Genomic DNA, 20,577 nt, shown 5'->3' with positions numbered 1-20,577 from the left:
ATTCAGTTGATAGTTCTCTTCTTTCAATACTCAAAAAAAAAAAAAAAAATCCTCCAGTCTCTGACTTTAGATGAAAAGTCTGCTGTCATCTAAATTAGTATTCCTCTCTAGGCAATGCACTGTGCTATTTTTATTTTTAATAGTTTTCCCTCTGTCTTTAGTTTTGAGGAATTTCACTAAGTGTCTTGGTGTGGGTTTTTAGAGAGCTGCTTCTATTTAGGGCTCGGTTTGCTTTTTGTACCTGGGCATTTGTGTCTTTCACCAAATTTAGGAAGTCTTCAGCCATTATTCCTTTAAATATTTTTCCAGTCCCACTCTCTTCCTTGTTCTGGGACTCTGGTGGCTTGAACTGCTGTCCCCTAGGCCTTTGAGGTTCTGTTCACTTTTTTCTGTCTATTTTCTCTCTGTAGCTTTGAGAAGTTCTACTCCTCTTTGAGTTCCCTGATTTTCTACTGTCACTTCCCCTCTACTGTTGATGAACAGTGACGAACATGATGTTATTTTGGTTATTGTATTTTTCGGTTCTTAAATTTTCACTTGGTTCTTTTTATAACTTCCATTTCTATGCTGGATTTTCTATTTTTCCATTAGTTTCAAAAGAATTTACATTTTAAAGCATCTTTATGATTGCTTTAAAATCCTTGCCAGATAAATCCAAATTTGATTCATCTTGGAATTTGTGACAGTGATCTTTTCACATTCAAATGAGGGTTTTCCTGGTTCCAGACAAGTGATTTTTGAATGTATACTGGGGATTCTGGGTAAGAAACGCCTAGTGTTATTTAAATCTTTCATTTTAGCAGGAAGTTACCCTGTTTAGGTTTTTGCATGTTGGTTCCAGCCTACTTTTGCAGGCTGTAGCTCCAATGAGTTTTTCTTTCCTAGCCTCATAAGGCCCTCCTGGTCTGTTTTGCTCTCCTGGTGCATCTGGGGCTGTCACTCAATCCCTGTCCATGCTGCCTGAAGGGTCATAAGGCATGTCTGAGTGCTGCCTGCTGTCAGTACTGCTACTTGGTCAGGAAAGGACAACACCTCCTGGTCCTGGATTTCCTTGTGTCAGAGGTGGTAGGACAGAAGATACTGCGTTCCCCTGATGTTGCCTCTGCAGGGAAGACTACCCACCTGTGCCACAGTAGTCACATGGCAATGGCCAAGTTGGCCTGTAGGGCTCTTGTGCTTTTGTGGTAGGCAGACTGTGGGGTGGGGGCAGAGTACCCCCCTAGCTCTCTGTAGGGCCACCTCTTTTTCATGCTTTTAAGCAGAGGTAGGTGACTTATCTTGCAGTGTTTCTTGCCTATGCTGTTATGACTTTGTTAACACTGTTAAGTAGCGCTCAAGTTGTTGGATGTTTCAACAGAAGACCACAGGTGAAGTGGAACAGAGATGCTTACTACTCATAAGTCTTGCAGGATGTGTACCCACATGGGAGGTCAAGGAAGGGGTAGGTAGAATGCACACAGGGCCAGACACAAGCCTTTATCTGTGGGTGAATGTTTATGGCCCCCAGGCTAAAGTTGGATGGGTCAATTCAAACCAAAAGGGGGGGGGGGTTGATAAGCTTCACAAGGGTCTTATCTAAGGGGTCAGCTGTGGGCAGGAGGGGACACTGGGGAAATCATATCAGGAACTTACATTTTCTTGTGACTCCACAGGCTGTTATGTAGGGCATGCACTCAAGAGTGAGGTTAGTGTCAGTTCAAGGCTCTGGAGATCAACTGGCCACACAAAATGGGTAACAGAAGCAGAAGCATTAGAGAGTAGCTTGGCCACTCTCCACATCCCACCTGCAGTTTGGGTTGCAGGCCTCTTGACATTTATTCTGGAAATATGTGAGAAAATGAAAATGCAGGGAATTACCACACTACCAAGGCCCACATGGTCCCTAACTAGTCTCTCTTCTTCCTTCTAGCTCAGTCCTTCCCCTGCTGCCTGTTGAACTCTTTGCAAAGAATTTAGTTTATTGAGAGGGTAGGAGGAGGAAAAAGTGAGTTTGCACCAACTTTTCCTAGAGCAGGAAGTTGCACTATCCTAATCTCAGTGCTCATTATTTCTCATCTTGACCATGGCCCTGGCCTTCAGAATGGCCTCACCCACTTTCCACCATGACTCACTCTGACCTGCTCTTCAACAATAGCTAAAGTTGTCTTTTAAAAATGCAACTCCAATGGTGCCAGCTCTCCCACCTTAAAATCCTTCCTTGGTCCCTGTTGTTCAGAGATACCGCCCCCCCCCCACTCTAGTCTGGCCCCACCCACCTCCCCCATTCTTCTCCTTGCTCCCTGGACTGCAGCCACAGAGAGTTTGTCTTGTTACCAGGAACAGCATCCGGCCCCTCCCTGTATTAGCTTCCTCTGGCTACCTAAACAAAGCAGCACAGACTGGGCAGATTAAACAACAGAAATTCACTCTCTCACAGTTCTGGAGGCCTGAAATCCAAGATCACAGGATGGTTTCTTTTGAGGCTGTCAGAGCTAAAATGCTCCACGCCTCTCCTTGGGCTGCAGACGGCCATCCTCATATTCACACGGGTTCTCCCGTGTACCCTCTCTCCAAACTTCCCTTTTATAAGGACACCACTCATACTGGATAGGAGACACCCTGATGACTTCTTTAAAAACTACATTACCTCTGTAAAGGTGCTATCTCTAAATAAGGTCACATTCTGAGATCCTGGGGGGGGGGGTAGGACTTCAATACCTGAACTCTAAGGGGACACAATTCCACCTTTATCACTCTCGTCACAGGACCTTTGCAAATGCTATTACTCCTTTTGTGCCTCATTTCACCTCATCAACTGTTTTTATTTTAAAGATTTATTTATTTATGCATACAAGAGTTGGGGTGCAGGCCAGAGATAGGGTGGGGAGAAGATTCACCAGAGAGACAGAGTGGGGAGCAGAACAGGCAGATGTACTGAAATACACTGCTGAGGGGAGCAGTGGGTGAGGCAGGAAAGGTCTGTTGCACCATGTGGGTCAGCTCCCTGGCTGGGGATATAATTCATGCTGCAGTGGCTGAAGATATCTTCAGAATTCTGTGTCTTAAGCCCTTGCACCCCCAGGAAAGCCCCTCACCTCATCAACTGTTACTTATCATTCTCATTCCATGCAACATCATTTCCTCGGGAAGCTTACCTGTCTAGATCCAGTTCCTTTGCCATGCATTCCCTCAAGACTGTTGCAACTGTACACTTAATAACACATTTCATTAACAGTCCTATCCCGTCTCATGAGACTGTAAGCCTTATGACAGCAGGGACTAACCAGCATTTGCACGTGGTCCTATTCCAGGCGCTTTAGAGAGCCTCGTGACGGGAAGAATGGATGGGAGGGGGTGGTTATCATGTATACTCATAAAACACAACAATCGTCTATTACCACCACCACTTCACCAAACAAATGTCAACAAAAAAAGAGAAGTCAAGCTCAAAGTAAAGTTTGATGTCTAAAACCAAGGACATTTCACGTTTTGAAAACTCACTGGGTGCACTGTCATAGACAGGAACTGCCCGATTGACCATATTTGGGGACCCCGATTGCACAGTGGACCCCGGTTGCACAGTGAGTTCTATCCAACTCGTGGTCTAGCCTAACCTTCCACAGGCTTTAAAGAGTAGCTTTTCCGGGTCCCTTTCTGGGGCAGGCCCCGCATCCCTGCTAACGGCCCAGGGTCAGCTGTTCTGGACAGACCTCTGTATGCCAGGACCACAGTGCTGACCTCGTGCGCAGAACCGGCCGGCACGGCCCTCGAATGACGTCGCAGCGCAGGGACGTGGGCCTGCAAAGAGGGGTCACCCACCCCCTCTCCTATCCCTTCGGCCCGGGGCCTCAGGGGGCCGGGCCTGGGGCTAACCCGCGCGGGACCTTCCCAGAACGCCTCCGTTCTAGCAAGAACAGTTCCCCGCGACCCCGCCCGAGGAGAGCAAGCAACTCCTCCCGCCCCGCCCCGGCGTCCCACCTTTTACGCGCACTTCGCCCCGCCCACTTGCCCCGCCCCGTTGCGTCAACCAACCGACGCCCCCATCAAGGATCCAATAAAGTTGTACTCCGAGCCGGCCGGAAGGCGAGCCGTAATTCGCGTCGCGGCGTCGTAAAAGTGCCGGTTTCCCCTAGCGACGGGCAACGCGGGGAACATGGCGGCGCTGGTGGCGGCTGAGGCCGCAGCATCCGCGGCGCCCCCCGGCCCAGCCGAAGTGGCTGAGACGGCCGAGGCGGCGGAGCTGAGCCGTGCGTTGAGTCGCCTGCTGCCCGGGCTGGAGGCCGACAGCAAGCTGAGCCGGCGGCGCGCTCTAGAGGCGCTACAGCGCGCACTGGAGTCGGCGGGGCCCGAGGCGCCCGAAACCGACCCTGCCGCAGCGGCAGCCGCCTTCCAGGGTCCGTGGGCGCGCCTGCTGCTGCCGCGCCTGCTGCGCTGCCTGACCGACCCGGCTGAGGGCTGCCGCGCGCTGGCCGCTCACCTGCTGAGCCTAGGCCTGAGCCGCGCCGCGCGGCCCCGCGACGCCCTGCCGCGTCTGGTGCCGGCGCTCGCTGCTCGCCTAGCGGGGCCGGAGCCCACGCGTCGCCAGCCGCCAGAGCCTTGCGAGGAACTGCGCCTGGCTCTCGTGGAGCTGCTCGGCTTGGCTGTGCGCCTGGGCGGCCCTGCGCTTGCACCCCACCTGGACGACGCAGTGCGTGTGCTGCGCTGCACGCTGCTGGACCCCTTCGCCGCCGTGCGCCGCGAGAGTTGCGAGTGCGCAGCCAGTCTGGCGCGCGCCACGCCAGGTAATCTAGTGCTGGGAAGTGGCTAGAGGCGGGTGGAGGAGCCAAGGCTTGGGGGCTATGGTCGCTTCCTGGATCCCTGCAGACCCCACAGAAAGTGTTTCTAAGTGGATCTGGGATGGGGGTGTTCTGCTAATACCCTTCGCCAGGGTGAACACACTTTCAGAAACACCTCTCCAACTTTTTCACCTCTTTTCATCTCCTTTCTCTGCGGAATCCACCGGTTTTCTCAGACCACTGTCCTCCAAGTGGAAGGAGGCCTGTACTCTCTTGAATTCCTTTAGTCCACTCTCCCCCATTTTAATAACAGATCTGACCAAGTTGCATTTTCTGCAGAATCTTGCCCGAGTTACTCCTCTTTGCTGTCTCAGACGGCTAAAGGTTTGTGGTCGCTGGAGAGTTCCCTTTGAGGAATAAGCTTTGCAAATCTGAGGGGGGTAGAAGTGGATCCAGGGACAAGTCCTGGTGGAGGCATACGTTTAGCATTAACTGCAATTGGAAGGCAGTAGAAGGTGTTAAGAGCAGTGATAGGCTCATCTTCAGGTTTTTAAAGATCCTTCTGGTGCTCTGTAGAGAACAGATTACAGAGGTGGCAAGAGTGGAAATGAGGAAACCAGGAGGGACTCATAACATCTGTGTTTAGATGATGCTGGGTTAGACTTGGGGGTTGGGTTTCTAATAGAGATGGAGGGAAATGAATGGTTAGTTATGTTAAGGTAGAGCTGGCAGGATTTCCTGTTGTACTGGGTGAGAGAGGAGGGAGGAGAAAGTTTGGGGGGAGGGCAATACAGATCTTAGGATAATGTTGAGGTTTCCATTTGGGGTCATTCCATCTTGGGTTGAGTTTGGATTCAGATTGCAAGCTCTGGCAGAGCTTAGAAAAGAGGCTAGGGTTGAAAAAAGCTATGTGAAATTACAAGCTTTTAATGCACTTCTTATCCACCTTAACCACCTCTCTGCCTGGTCTATGCATCAGCCAGATGGAGTGTTTCATGTGCCTTCCAGCCTTTGTGTGTCCCCTCACAAGACTGAATTCTGGAAGAGCATGACTGTGCCTCCGTATAACCCACACATATAGCATGGAGCCTACCACCTAGTGGGTGCTCACTGACTGTTGAGTCAACTGTTTCTTCTACTGAAGCATCAGCTTATCCAACATCATTCATTCTCCCTGCCCACTCCCAGGTGAGGGACCTCTCCTGAAGTTCCGTATCACACCAGGTAGTAGTAGATCAAGATCTATCTTGATCTGAGGAGACCTGAGAGGTAAAAGAACTCACTTAAAGTGAGTTGAAATAGCCATGCAGTTATGTCCCAGGCACTAGCAGACCTGAGCCAGAGCTCCAAAACTAGCTGTTGAGCTTCGCTGTCATGAAGACCCTTGTTCAGACTTTCTATGAGGACCTTACAAATAGGAAGTGGAGACTAAGTCTAGAGCAGTGATGCCCTGCTTCGGAAGTCTTTCTGGGTACCTGATTCCACACTGCTGGATGTGGGGTCTTACGTAGCAACCTCTGGGCCAATTTCTCTCTCTTGTTAGTGTCCCTCCCTGCAGGCTCTCTGTGGTACTGTCAACAGCTCCAGACCTTCTTATAGCTCCTGTGTTTAGCTGCAGTGTTACCAAGTCCCCAGCCTTATTCCTTTGGTCCCTATTGCCTCAAGTCCTCCAAGACCTATAGGTGCTATTTGTACTCATCCTGAGCTCTGCCAGTGCTGGGGCACAAAGCCAGGCTTGGCAACCCTGAACCCTGTGCTTCCTGTCTCTGGTTCCTTGAGTGGGCAGAAGAGAGAAGCACAAAGGCTGCTGGCTCGGCCCCCAGGGACTCTAAGAACAGGGTCCAAGAGAGGACCCCCAGGGAGGACCCCTGGTAATGGGTGGCCTCCCCATCCCACAGATCACTTCCACATGCAGTCGGAGTCTCTGATCAGCCCCCTGATGCAGACCATATCCCATCAGCACTGGAAGGTTCGGGTGGCTGTCATCGAGGCCACAGGCACAGTGATCCAATTTGGCAACGGGAAGTCTGTGGATGATGTGCTTTCTCACTTTGCTCAGCGGCTCTTTGATGACGTCCCTCAGGTAAGGTAGTTTCTCCTCTGGCGGTGACTTCTCTCTACCATGTGACATTGTTAACTCACTCACTCTTTTATTGTCCCTCCATCTTTCTGCTCTGAATGTGAGCCTGCTACCCAATAGCATAGAAACCAAAAACCATGCCACCAGCTTTTGAAAAAAAACAACTAGTTTATCACTTTTCCTTGGCAGGAGACTAGAAGTCTCTTAAATCAGTCTCCTTAGGGATGGGGCTTTGCACAGTATTTATAGAGTTGAGTTAAAGTATTACACAAATGCAATTTGGTAGAGTCTGACTGGTTGCTTCATCTTGAATAATGGTGTAACGATTTCGGGTTCAGAATTGCAACAAAACCAAGCTTGCTACTAAATATTGTACATTTAGCCATGAGCCAGGGCAGCTTTGTCCCTTCTTTCATGGCTGTTTTGCTATTCAAGCAATGACAAATCACCTTGAGGGCAGTGAACACTCTTCTGGGCCTGAAACACAACTTGTTGACTTATGAAAAATTTGTTTTCTCATAAAATAGGTAGGGATAGTTTGTCCCATTGTTTCACTCTTGCAAGCCTGCTTGCTGTTATAACAAGAAAAACAGCACCATTATCGCCACAGACTCAGGTGCATCATAAAATACTCCTCTCTCACATCTTCAGGAAATGAGGGAAAAGCTGAGTTGTTTGGATATAGTCGATATACCCTTAATTCCAGAAAATTCCTCCTCTTTGGAAAACATCTCCACTACCTTTTCTGCAGTTTGCAGACCCATCTTTCACATGCAGGTCGATCTGGCCCCGGGGGAGGAGGAAGATGCAACAGGGTTGGGTTTGTGTGTGATAATCCATTCTGGTGGGCCTTGGGACCCACTGAGGCAGACAGCACAGATGGATTACTGACTTATATAAGCAGAAGCCAGCTTGGAGGGCATGTTGTGGATCTGAGCTCATGGTTGGCTTATAAAACTTCACAAACCTTAACACAGGGAGGGGCTTGCAGTGGGCTCTCTTCTACAGGGAGGGAAGGGATGAAGGAGGAGCAAGTCTTCTTGGTCAGGTAGGGTAGGAGGAGTAGTGGTCTCTGACAGAGTCCTCCAGAGTGGTTAGAAAATGTCCCCGCTCTGAGGCCATTCACACCTGCAGCATTGTGGGTGTGGTGGTGTGGCCCCTGCTGTTCTGATGGGGAAAGTGCTAGCCACATGCATGGAGCCCTTAGCCTGTCCACACCCCAGCTCCTTCAGTTCTCCCAGGAACCTGTCTTGTCAGTACTTTCACTTTCCCTAAGACTTGAAGGCAACTTAATGTGCTCAGGGTCTCCCAGCTGGAGCCAGCCTCCCGGCCAGGCCTACACCACTAGCAAATGCCTTCTGAGCACATGCACTAGGTTTTCTCCATGTTGCTTTGTTTATTTTGTGTTATGTTTTAAAGCAATTTAATTGAGCTGTAATTCACATACCATATGAGTTACCACATTAAAAAGTATTCAACTCAATGTTTTTGATGTATTACATTATTAATTGAACATTGGTTTACCAAAACATATGCAACCAGCTTTGCCATTTTTTACCAGCTTTGCCATTTACCAGCTATGCCATTTTTACCAGCTTTGCCATTTTTAAGTGTACAAGTTCAGAGGCATTAAGTACATTTACATTGTTATGCAACCATCACTACCATCCAAAATTTTTTATCATCACAAACAGAAACTATAATCATTAAGCAGTAACTCCTACTTCCTCTTCCCCATCTTCTGATAACTTCTCATCTTTCAGCCTCTAGAAATTTGTTGGTACTAGGTTTTTCATAGAAGTGGAACCAAATGTGGTGTTGCCTCTTTGATTGAGCCTGTGTTTGGGGTTCATCTATGCCATCGAATGTTTCAGTGCTTCATTTCTTTTGAAGATTGAATGGTATTCCGTGTGTCTGTGGATGGACTACATTTTGCTTATCCATTCATCTGCCAGTGGACAATTGCAAAGGAAATTTCCAAGGGAATTTTCTAAGGAAAATTTCAAAGGGAAGAGACATAATAATAAGAGGATCAATTCATTAGAATGATATATAGTAATCTCAAATATGTATGCCCCAAACCATGGTCTTTCAAATATATAATGCAAAAACTACTAGAACTGAAAGGAGAAAGATATAAACCCACAATTGTAATTGAGGACTTCAGCTTCTACCCTTAGCAGTTACAGGACAACCAGAGAGACCTTTAGCAAGGAGAACACCATCAGCAGACCAGACTCCTGTTCATTTATGGAACACTCCACCCACCTAGAGCGGAATACATATCCTGTTAAAGTCAACATGGAACATATTCCAAGATAGAGTATTTCGTGGGCCATACAACAAGCCTCAACAAATGTCAAAGAATTGAAGTCATACAGGACATGTGCTCTGACAATAACGGAATCAAACTAAAAATTACTAACAACAGGCAACAGGGATTTTTTCAATTGTGGAAATGAAAAAACTGATCTCAGAAATAAAATGGAACAAACTACTGATTCAGCAGTGGGTTATACTGAGTGAGGAAATGCAATCATAGAAAGGATACCTATAGCAAGATTCCATTTATACAACATTCATGAAATAACGTAGAGATGGGGAAGAGATTAGTGATGTCCCGGGGCTTGGGATGGGGTTGGGTGTATGTGGATGGGCTCTCCTTTCTCCAGAACATTGCCAAATTGAATAGAAATAAACTGGATTACAGAAGTAGGGGCAGTAGAACAATTGGATTATTCCCACCTTTTGACAGTCATGAGTAAGGTTGTGAATATGTGTGTACAAGTATCAGCTCAACTCCCTGCTTTCACATTTTTGGGCATACACCAAGGAGTGGAATTGCTGGGCCGTGTGGTTAAGTGTTGAACTTACTGAAGAACTACCAAACCATTTCCCTCAGTAGAGGGTTCCAATTTCTCTATGTTCTCACAACCCTTGTTACTTTCTCTTTGTTTATAACATCCTAGCGGGCGTGAGGCAGTATCTCATTGTGGTTTTGATTTCCATTTCCGTCGCTTTATGTGCTTATGCCAAATTATTTTTTTCATGTGCCTTAACATTCCTCTTGTATGACTCACCATACAGTCTGTTCTGTTAATGTGTGTGCAACCAGACTGAAGAAGGTCAAGACGCCCTTTCTAATTGTATGGAAAGGTTCAAGTTTCCTGTCACTTATGGAAGTGGTAAGAGCCACTCCCTCCCTGCTTTCATTCTAAGGAAGGTGGGAGAATTAGAGGGCTTTACTTTAAGATTCCATGTCTCTGGGCAGAAGATGGGCTTTCATGAGGGAAGTGTCCTGAAGGTGACAGGATGAGGGTGTCCCTGCAGGCTTTTGGAGGCTGTGACAAAAGCCTAACTCAGATGTGGGATATTTTGTGGGGGTGTCCTGAAGTGCACAGCACCTGCCCAGGTGTCTGCTTCTCTGCTGCCTGGGTTTCATCCTCAAACTGTCTCCCTGAGCTGCAGCAATATTGCCTTTGGGGGCTAATGTAGAGACATAGGGAACCTTCCTCCATCTGGGAAATGGAATCTGTCCCCTCAGTTCGGTGAGACCAGCCTACGTGGAGTGATTATTCCACCATTGACCCCTTCTAGAGCTGGGGATTAGAGTCAGACTGCCAAGGGAGAAAGGGGTGGACAGGGTCAGTACTAGCAGTGCTTGGCACATGCGACAGGCACTGACCCACCAACCAGGAACCTGCCTGCAGAGAACAGTAGCTCCAGAAAGTGAGCTGCCAGTACCCAGACCCTGAGCATTCTCAATTTCCTTCAGGTGATGTCAGGACCTTGAAGCAAGTGGCTCCCTCTCCGGCAGATGAAGCTGTTTTCCTCTAAGTGGTGCAACAACTATGTAGCCAAAACTCTCTGGAAACAGTATAACTGTGTATCAATAGCTCTTAACTAATTGGGACACAGCTTAATCACACCTGGCTTTCAAGGCCTCTAGCACTTCCACAGAAAGTAGAGGAGTCACAGTTAATTGCTTTCTCTTTGGTGCCATTAAGGGCAACATCCTGTGTTTTCTTTGGTGACACGCTTTTCCAGATCTTCCTTCCATGACTTTTATTATCTGATATTTCAAAAACAAATGCTCTCCATTATCACAATTACTTTTGTCTTTCATTTCTCCCAATGGATCTGCTTTCCACCATCCCACTCCAGGGCTGATTGAGGTGGGATTCCAAAGTCAGCCCTTCATTCTCCTGCAATCATACTAGTCATGTTAATAGGCTGGACACAGAGTCCTCCACGGCAAGTTATGTGAAGTCCAGTGCTGCCTCTTTACTCTTATGTCCAAAATGGGCCCTTGCCATCCTGCATTTGTGCTGATGTTTCCTGGGACTTCACAGGTACTGGGCTGATCCTCAGCCCCGCAGACCACTATGGCCTCTGCCAACCAACCACTTAGTTAGACATAAGGCATCCCCCATCTGTGAGCTTCACACACAGAGACTTCAGGGCAGCAGCCTGGGGACCCACCTTCCCCAGCAAAGAGTCTGATTCATTTCCAGAGGATATGCTAGAGCCACCAAGAAGCTCCCTCTTTAGAACATAGTGGACACAGCTCCAGGGGTCCAGCTGTGGGACCCTAGGTAGCAGAGCCGAGCTATGGAACATTATTTGTTTCCGTGACAATGCCTTTAGTGTTTCTTTGCCCGTGTGAAGCTGTTCTGTTTTCTTTTGCGGCAGGTTCGACAAGCAGTGACTTCCGTGGTGGGGGGCTGGCTGCTGAATCTTCGGGACCGATACTCCTTCTTCCACAAGCTCATCCCACTACTGCTGAGCAGTCTCAGTGACGATGTACCTGAGATTTCGTAAGTGCTGCAGGGCCTTGTGTTTTCAGCTTTGGAGGCCACTCTGTGGCCTGGTTATAAGGTTCCATATGCACCAGGGGATTTCTTTGTTTTCTGGTGTATCAAGGACTTGTTTTTCTTAAATTGTCACTTATAGCAGTAGTTCTTTCTCTTTGCTTCCAAGTCTCTGCTACAAGCCCACCCTGTACCCCTCACAGACAGTACTGTGAGACCACATAGCAATCTGAAAGTCTTCTTGGTTTTTAAAGTATCATGTTGGCATTTTTGATGCTTTGATTGGGCACATGCATAGAAATCAATCACCATTTAGTGATCAAAAGCCCCCCAGGACTTTTGGTACCTTCTCTCAGGGAGACAGTACCACATCCTGACTGGATGGGAAGCACCTGCAGGACCTCCCTGAGCCGTGCTCTGTGTTTGTTGTCCTACAGGCGCTTGGCTACAAGCCTCTGGGAGCAGGTGGGCCTGCAGTGGCAGCAGGAGAATGAGCAAGACCTGAAGGACAAGCTTGACTTTGCCTCACCCCCTCCAGCCCACTACCCTTTCCCAGGTGAGTGTGTGGACCCCTCCTAGGACAGTGCTTTGTGTGTGTATGTGTGTGTGTATGGCGGGGGGTGGGGGGGGTCGCAAGTGAGTCACCACTCAGGGGGAAGAACTCCTGAGTTCCATGGGGACCAGGATAGCTGCTTATCTGGAAGAGGACTGAGGAGGGGCTGTCCTCACACTGGAGAGCCATCCCTCCACTCAGAGTGCTGCTATGACCAGCCCATGAGCGGAAAGACCTGCAAGAAGAAATGCCCACGCCCAAATGTGCCCGGACTGTGGAAGATGTGTGTCCTTGGGTCTCGTGTTGCTGGAGATCCAGCCGCACCCTCATGGTGTCCTGGAACAGCCCTCTCCTAGAGAGGCCTGTGGGCTTCCTGACGTGTACTTGTAGTTGTATTTGGTGTGATTTGAGACCAGCAGAGGAACTCTTTCCTTGTTGAACCCATGAATCAGATGCCTTTTTCAGGGCGGGGGGAGATCAACATTTCTGCTTATGCAGCTTTACCTCCCACACTGGCTTGAGAGGAAATCATACCTGTTTTGGAAAAGGTATAAAAGTAGTTGCTAGCAATATTTTTTTCTTCCTGATTTTGTAAAGTCAGTTTGAGAACACATAACAAATGTAGAACCTGGACATAAAGGTCATTTATGATTGTATTTTTATGAAGGAAGTAGAATTCTGAAGGGTGGTTTTATGCTCTTAGTGCTTTCTTTTCTCTGCTCCCAGCGTTCACTCTTCCACCTCTTAGGCCTCCTGAACAGTGGGCGCATGTGTTTATGGCACTTTCGGCTGGGTTCTGATCATAATTAGGAGACAATAATTCTCTGCAGGTGGGCAATCCAGGATCTCCACCTAACTGCACAAGACCTGAGACCGTTTCCAGTAGCTCTTTGCATCTCACTGTTGTGGGGTCACCATGCAGGGTCTGTGGACCCTCAATCTGAATTCACCAGCTGCACTGCTGGGTGAAGCCCAGTCCTCCCGATGCTAACTCAGGGTCTAACTGTCCTTACAGGTCACACTATGAAAGGGCTTGGGTGCCGGTGACTGGAAAGCCCTGGACCTTCTGGTCACCAAGGAGAGAACAGTGAGGGCCTACTATGCACAGAGCCTCGGGGCTTGGAGAATGTGGTGTGCTTCAGTGAAAGAAAAATAAATTTAAAATTGAATTACAAAGTTAGTGGCATAAGTGCCAGATTTCATTAGATTTTTGACATTACTTATTTTCTTTAAAATCTGAACTTTAACTTTTTTTTCCCCCCACCATTCCATATGGCAGATTATGTTTATCTTCTCTCACCTTGCTGTTGCTCCTTTGCTGAGCACGTTGACCTACTGGACACTCCCAGAACTCCCACGCTTGTATCCTGAGTGTCCCGTGTCCCCAGCCCTTGGGAACAGTCTACCATTTAAGTTGTAACATAATTTTTAGTGAACTTGCCCTTTGCATGGAGTGCTGCGGGTGTGCTGACACACAGTCATGTGACCACCACTCTAATTAAGACCCAGCACCCCTCACCCCAAAATGCCCCGACTCTCTCCCCTCCCTTGTAGCTGCTGCTTCAGGCCCTCCCTGTACTCTACCTCCATGCCACTCAGGGATGACTCACATGGAGGGAGCCTCGTTGTCTCTCCACTCACGGCAGCCTAGGCTCTGTGTCTGCATGTCTCTTACTTCCTTTCTGTAGACGTCCCATGGCTTGTCATTTCCAGTTTGGGGTGATTTCAAATAAGGCTGCTATCAGTATTGACACACAGGTTGGTGTGGATGTGTATTCCAATTCTTTCAGAGAACTGCCTGGGGGTAGGATACTGGTGCTGCTGCCATCTTGAACTTGTAGGAGTGGCTGTGAATGCTGCCTCCAGTGAGGCAACTCCCCTGATGGCACTGGGCTGTGGGGTGCTGCTGTCTGTAACCCCCTGTTGGTGAATAGTGTTGTCAAATGGAGGTATTAACATGTAATCCCTAGTGAGAGATGATACTGATCATCTTTTTGGTTGTTTTTTTTTTTTTTTTTTTAAGATTTATTTATTTATTTACACAAGCACTGGGTACAGTCAGAAGCACGGAAGGGAAGGGTGAGAGAATTCACAAGGGCCAGAGAGGGGAGCAAAACAGGCAAACTGACGAAGCACACTGCTGAGGGGAGCAGCGGGCGTGGCAGGAGAGGTCTGTGCACCATGTGGGACCCTCCCTGGTGGCCGGGGATCGAACCAGTGCTGCAGAGGCTGCGGGCAGCTTCACAGCCCAGCGCTCAACCACTGCACCACCTGGGAGGCCCCGATACTGATCATCTTTTAATGTGTTGATTTCATGTCCTAGTGATGATGTGATTTATAGGAAATACATATTTGGTCATTCAGATGATCAAAATATATTTCTTATACTTACTTGGTCTTCATCCACAGTTCCTGTCTCACAGTTCCTCTTGGAATTTCCTAAGTGTTTCGAATGATAAAAAGGTATCTCTTGTTACGCTGGTTGCCCCAGGAATAGACGTGAGACTTTCAGGGGAGAGGGGCTTGAGGCAGAGGTCACATTGGCAACAGCCAGTGATTTAATCATGCATGCCTATGTAATGAAGCCTCCATAAAAGCCCAAGAAGGGGCTTTGAGAGAGCTTCCGGGTTGGTGAACACATGAAAATTTGGTGAAGAACGATGAGCCTGGAGAGGGCACAAAGTTCCGTGCCCTATGTGTCTTTCATCTGCCCGCTGATTCGCATCTATAGTAACCCTTGTAATGAATCAGTGATTGGTGAGTAAACGGGTTTCCTGAGTACTGCGTGCCACTCTAGCAAATTAATTGAACTTGAGATGAGTGACCTGGGAGCTTCTAATCTATCTCTGTTTGGTCAGAAGTAAGGGCTTGTCTGGGACTTGCAGCCATTGTTTGAAATGGAAAGTGGTCTTGGGAGACTGAGACTTTAACCTGGGGAATCTGAGCTATTTCCAGATAGTGTCAGGATTGAGTTGAATTGTCAGATACCCTGCTGGATTCCAAGAATTGCTTCTTGGTGGGGGGAAGCCTTACCACCCACATACCTGTTGAAATTGGGTCTAAGAACCCAGCACAGTGCCTACCTGCATTTCTTTGGTTAAGTGTCTGTTCAGATCTTTTACCCATATTTTAAGTTGGGTTGTCTGTTTTCTTAAGGAGTTTGTAGAATTCTCTATATGTGTATGTTGTGCTCCTCTTTATCAAGGGGTTCAGTTCCTGCTTTAGCACTCAGAATCACAGCCTCCCTTCTCCCTGCAACTTACTTCTGCTGGCATCATGGTGCTCTGGGTCCAGTGTTTATTTACATTATTTCTGGCCCCAAGAGGACAAAATTGTCTGTGTCTCCATCCAGCACCTGGAACAGGTGTTCCAGGTACAGATCTGCTCAACAAGTCTCAGATGAATAAGTGGGTGGTGTTGAAAGGGAACAAACTGGGGGAAACCAGTTTGATCTAGTTAGTGGGTCTTCACTTGCGTACTTAGGAACTGCAGGACACAACCCCTAAGCAGACACTTGGTGAGAAACAACAGTAATAGGATTTATTTACACACAGAGTAAGAAAGGAGAGAGCTGAGAGAGAGAAAGTGTATTTATAGGCTGATATGTGGCCAGAAAGCATCTGCCAAGCAGATACCAAGGTCCAAGCTGAAGCCACATGTAGCAATCCAGCAGCTCTTCCACAGACATCCTTTCTCACAGTGGTTTCACTGCCAAAGCCCCAGTTTTGCCCCTTTTTCCCATTGGCCCCTGCTCAGGGGTGGAATCTGGAAAGATCCACCTTCTGCCATTGAGTTGGCTGTGAGCACCTTCCAGCGGCATTCACACAGGCATTTACTCCTCATTGTTCCTCTTAGAATGTATCCTCTGTAAGACTTGGACTTTAATTGTATACCTAAATCACAGATCTGAGTATGTGGACAGGATTTGAAAAGATTCACAACTCACAGCCATTGACACTGTTCAGGCATAATGCCTCACCAAATAAGAATTCAGGTAAGTCACTCCTGGATTTCCCCCTGTCCTAAGAAGACCAGGAATGCCTAGCATAGAAGTATATACACTGCACAGTCGTTAGCTTTGCATCACAAAGTAAGGTTCCTATTACAGCACTGAACTAAATCTTCACTTTTAAAATGAAGCCATGTATGGGGAGGTTGGAAGGATCTCATTTCTCATTCTGAATTAAGTTTTTCACCTGAACTAAGTGCTCTCTTTCAGAGTAATGCAAGTTCCTGCATGACCTGTGTCTGCCAATCGCACTGCAAACCGCCAGCAACAAGCTTGGTGGTGACAGCAGGCTCTTGGTCTTTTCTGCTTTGAGATTCGTTTTCTGTTAAAGTTGTTTTCCTTGGTGATGTTTGAGTGAGAAGGGAGGCACCTCTTCATGTGGTGAAGGGCTCTCCTAGATCTTTCAACATAAGGTAATAGAGGTGGCTTTTTTTTTCCCACCTATTTTAGAAATAAGTAGAGTTTCCTTTGAATCCATGCCACTGTCATGTAACTTCTCTGGATAATGCCCTCTGTGTTTTCATGTTCTCCCTGAGCGCTCAGCTTGCTCTGCTTTGCTTGTGTTTCATCAGAGTGTTTGGAATTGGCAGACTTGAATGAATGTTGTCAGAAGTGATACATTGTGCAGAGAAAACTGTGGACAGAGAGAAGGTGCCTAGAGGCAGGGCCTTCCCCTAAGTGCCTCTGAGTGCTGAGGTGGGAGCACTTCTCATTATCTGGCTGGGGATGGAGAACATGCACCACAATTACAGGGACAGAAGGCCTGGTTCTGCCACAGATGAAGGCCTGCTGCGCCCAGAGGAAAAGGGCCTTGTCCATAGTTGGCAAGTTGGGACCTGAACTAACTGAATCCTCACATTCCAGGAGTGTGGTATTCCTTAGTGACCTTCCCCCACTTCCTTCTCACTGACCTCTAAGTCCCCTGCACTGAGGGGGTCTCAATTTCTGCAAGAAGACCAGCCTCTAGTCACTTCTTATCACTCTGCCTTTGTGAACAGCCCAAACTGTGAGGAACACGGAGTGTCAGCCTTTCTGGTGGTGATGCTTTATAAACACCCAGAGTGAATAGACTTGCCCCCACACTTGGGTGAACACATTGAGAAGTCAATGAACTAGTTTTCTACTTGCAGTTAAGTGACTCTTAGTCTAATTGTGCAAAAATCAGGCTGATTTAATATTCTATGTACTTGGGACCACCCTTTCTCTGGCTTTTCTGCTGACCACTCCTTGACTTCAGAGCAGGGAGACTAGTGTTTAAAAAGAAAGAAGCCCAGGCAGGAGGCACCTTGCCTGTTTCAGGACCAAGCCCCGGCTGAGCTCTTAGGCTACTCCTTATATGCTTGCTGTTTGCCTGTGCTCTCAGCGATCCCTCGAGTGAGGCACATGCAGACCCCGTGCTGAAGCGCAGGTACCCACACATCGGGTGTTTGAAAAATTGACTTTTGGATTAGAAAGTGTAAGGTAGCAGTAAAAATGAGGTGGAAAATTACAAATAGGGGAGTCACCCTAGAATCTTGACAGGAGCCTCACCTGCCTACACCAGAGTACCAGGCAAAAAACAGATGTTAGCACTTCCTCTGTGCCTCTATGTGTGTGTGAGACGTGTGTAAAACATATGTGCACACCAGGCACGGCACACATTGCAGCTACTCAGTGCCAGAGCCTCGTGAGGTTGTCAAGCAAGCAAAGTACACAGGTTTTGAGGTCATGAAGAGGTAGGCAAGCACTCAGTGAGATTCCCCTCCATCTGCCCACCTTAAGTGCTCTGTCCTAGGTGTGAGCTAGACAGGTAGCTGCTCCTACTCTTTGGCATCACCTTCACTTGTAGACAAGAACATGATCAAAAGGTAGTTTCTTCACAGCAAACTTACTTGAATCTGTGCCAGACTTTTTTTTTAAGTATTCTAGTCTTTCTTCCTGGAGAAGTTTAGTGGTGAAGAGTAAGTTATTGTTTAATGTCTAATCCAGAGCAGAGGGCAGCACCCTGCACACCAAGTGTATCCATATGTTCCCACAATAGTTGAAAATGTCAGCCATGAGTCCCTTGTTGTTGGTTTGATTACTGAGAGGTAGTACTCTCGCCTGGAGATCAGTCAGCCTTAGTACTGCTAGCCTTGGTGTGAGAATCAGCATTGACCACAGGCGAGACAAAGCTCCTCCTCTAAGCCATGACCCCAAGTGAGACCACCTCCTTGCTGATACAGAAACCGTGTCCCTGACATCACTGCAGGGTCCTGATCCTCATCCTCACCCAACTCCTTCCCAAGTCCCGCTTTTTACAAAGGACATCCCTTTATTATATATCCCTTCTTCCTTGCCTGGGGTTATCACTTTGCTTCCTCACTTTGCTTCTACAACTTACCAACTGATTTTTAGCAAAGTTAAGCAATTCCTCATTCCCATTATATTTAATTTTGCTTCAGTTATGAAAATAAATACTTAAATTTCATGTTTTGTATTAAGTAAGTCTTTGTTTGTGTGTTCTATAAAATTTGAACCAAAACACAGTTTGCCTTTCTACTCTTTTTTCACCATAGCCATTTAAATTGTCTTTCTAGTACTAAGGTACTGCAACTGTTTTCAAAAAGATTAATAGGTGATGGCTGAGCTCTCTGGCACCTGACCAGTGGTTTGGACTCTGGACTTAAGTTAATCATTGCTTATTGCTCTGATGTCAGATGCTTTCTCAGACTTTCCATTCTCGGCATTTGGTGAATCAAAAATAATTGAATCTGGAAAAGAATTTGGATGTGGAGAAACTGGAGTGCTTTTGTATTGCTGGTGGAAAGGCAAAATGGTGGAGCCACTATAGAAAACAGTTTGGCGATTTCTTGAAATATTAGAGATGTAGCCAGCCCACCACTGGATACATGTACTCCACAGACAGATTCATACATGCACATTCATAGCATTATTCATAACATCTCCACACTGAATCCAGCCCCTATCTATCAGCTGATGACTAGATAAACAAATGGTGTAAGGGTCATAGAATGGAATGTTATCCAGCCATGTAAAGGAATGAAGTTCTGATACACATGCAACATAAATAAATCTCAGAAACATCAAATTTAGTGAAAGAAGCTTATTTAGGACATTTCTAGAAAAGACAAAACTCTACACACAGAAAACAGGTCACTGTTCTAGCTATTCCCCTTTAGGTACCAGCCCAGGAGAGAAGAGCATGTGTCCATTTTATATTATTTGTAACAGCCCAATTCTGGAAACAACTTAGATGTCTAACAACAGGTGAATGGACAAATGGTATTCTCTCCATGCAGTGAAACACTGCACAGCAATAAAAAGGAATGAATGACTGGATGGATCTCAAAATGATTTTGTAGAGTGAAAGAAGTCAGACAAGAAAGACAATACTGTATAGTTCCACTTACAGAAAATTCTAGAAAATGCAGTTCATCCATAATGACAGCAGACCCATGGTTGCCTGGGGGTGAGGGGAGGCATTGCAATAAACACAGGAAACTTGGGTGATGGATGTATTTATTATCTTTTTTTTTTTTTTAAGATTTATTTGTTTGTTTGTTTGTTTGTTTGTTTATTTATGCAAGCACTGGGTACAGTCAGAAGCGCGGGAGGGTGAGAGAATTCACCAGAGCGGGGAGCAGAGCAGGCAGAAGGAGCGAAGTACACTGCTGAGGGGAGCAGCGGGCGGCAGGAGAGGTCTGCGCGCCATGTGGGACCCTCCTCCAGTGGCCGGGGAGCAGCTGGGGATCGAACCAGTGCTGAAGAGGCTGTGGGCAGCTTCGCAACCCAGCACTCAACCGCTGCGCTACCGGGGAGGCCCATGTATTTATTATCTTGATTGCAGTGATGGTTTTGCAAGTGAATCCATATGTCAACTTATCAAATTGTACATTTTAAGTATGAGTAGTTTATTACATTGTATACAAATTAATGTTATTGCAAAAAAATTTTTTAAGTAAATGATGCTTCATCTTATTCATCAAACCAACATCAGAGCTGGTTTGAATTTTTTTTTTAAGATTTATTTATTTATGCAGGCAAGAACTGGGGTACAGGCCAGAGGTGTGGGGGGTGAGAGGGTTCAGCAGCGACAGAGTGGGGAACAGAACAGGCAGACTGACTGAAATACACTGCTGAGGAGAGCAGCGGGCGAGACAGGAGAGGTCTGCCTCACCATGTGGGTTGCTTCCTGGCCAGCTGGGGATAGAACTTGTGCTGCAGAGGCTGAAGATTGCTTCATAGTGCGGTGTTTAACCCCTTGCACCACCAGGGAGGCCCTGGTTTGAATTTTTAAGATCTCAGAATAAAGCCTGTAGATAGATGTACCTTAAATACGAAATGTATAATAAATTCCTTTCCATATGAATCATTAAGAGATTATTTAT

The 20,577-nt window shown here is 47.1% G+C and overlaps 1 protein-coding gene across 1 annotated transcript in view; it reads left to right on the top strand.

Annotated features, from left to right (window-relative positions):
• Window positions 1–4,132: 4,132 nt before the first annotated feature.
• Window positions 4,133–20,577, top strand: part of DNAAF5 (dynein axonemal assembly factor 5) — a gene marked incomplete at both ends in the record, with an annotated part of 38,312 nt that continues 21,867 nt past the window's right edge. The window contains 4 exons of the mRNA XM_084249179.1: window positions 4,133–4,760; window positions 6,653–6,837; window positions 11,527–11,651; window positions 12,083–12,201. Coding sequence (XP_084105305.1) covers window positions 4,133–4,760; window positions 6,653–6,837; window positions 11,527–11,651; window positions 12,083–12,201 — 1,057 coding nt within the window. The remainder of the gene's footprint in view (window positions 4,761–6,652; window positions 6,838–11,526; window positions 11,652–12,082; window positions 12,202–20,577) is intronic.

This window comes from Talpa europaea (genome assembly GCF_964194135.1).
Source record: "Talpa europaea genome assembly, chromosome: 12".
NCBI lineage: Eukaryota > Metazoa > Chordata > Mammalia > Eulipotyphla > Talpidae > Talpa > Talpa europaea.
Note: the sequence above shows the minus strand (reverse complement) of the source record. Positions and strands in the feature narration are given on the sequence as shown.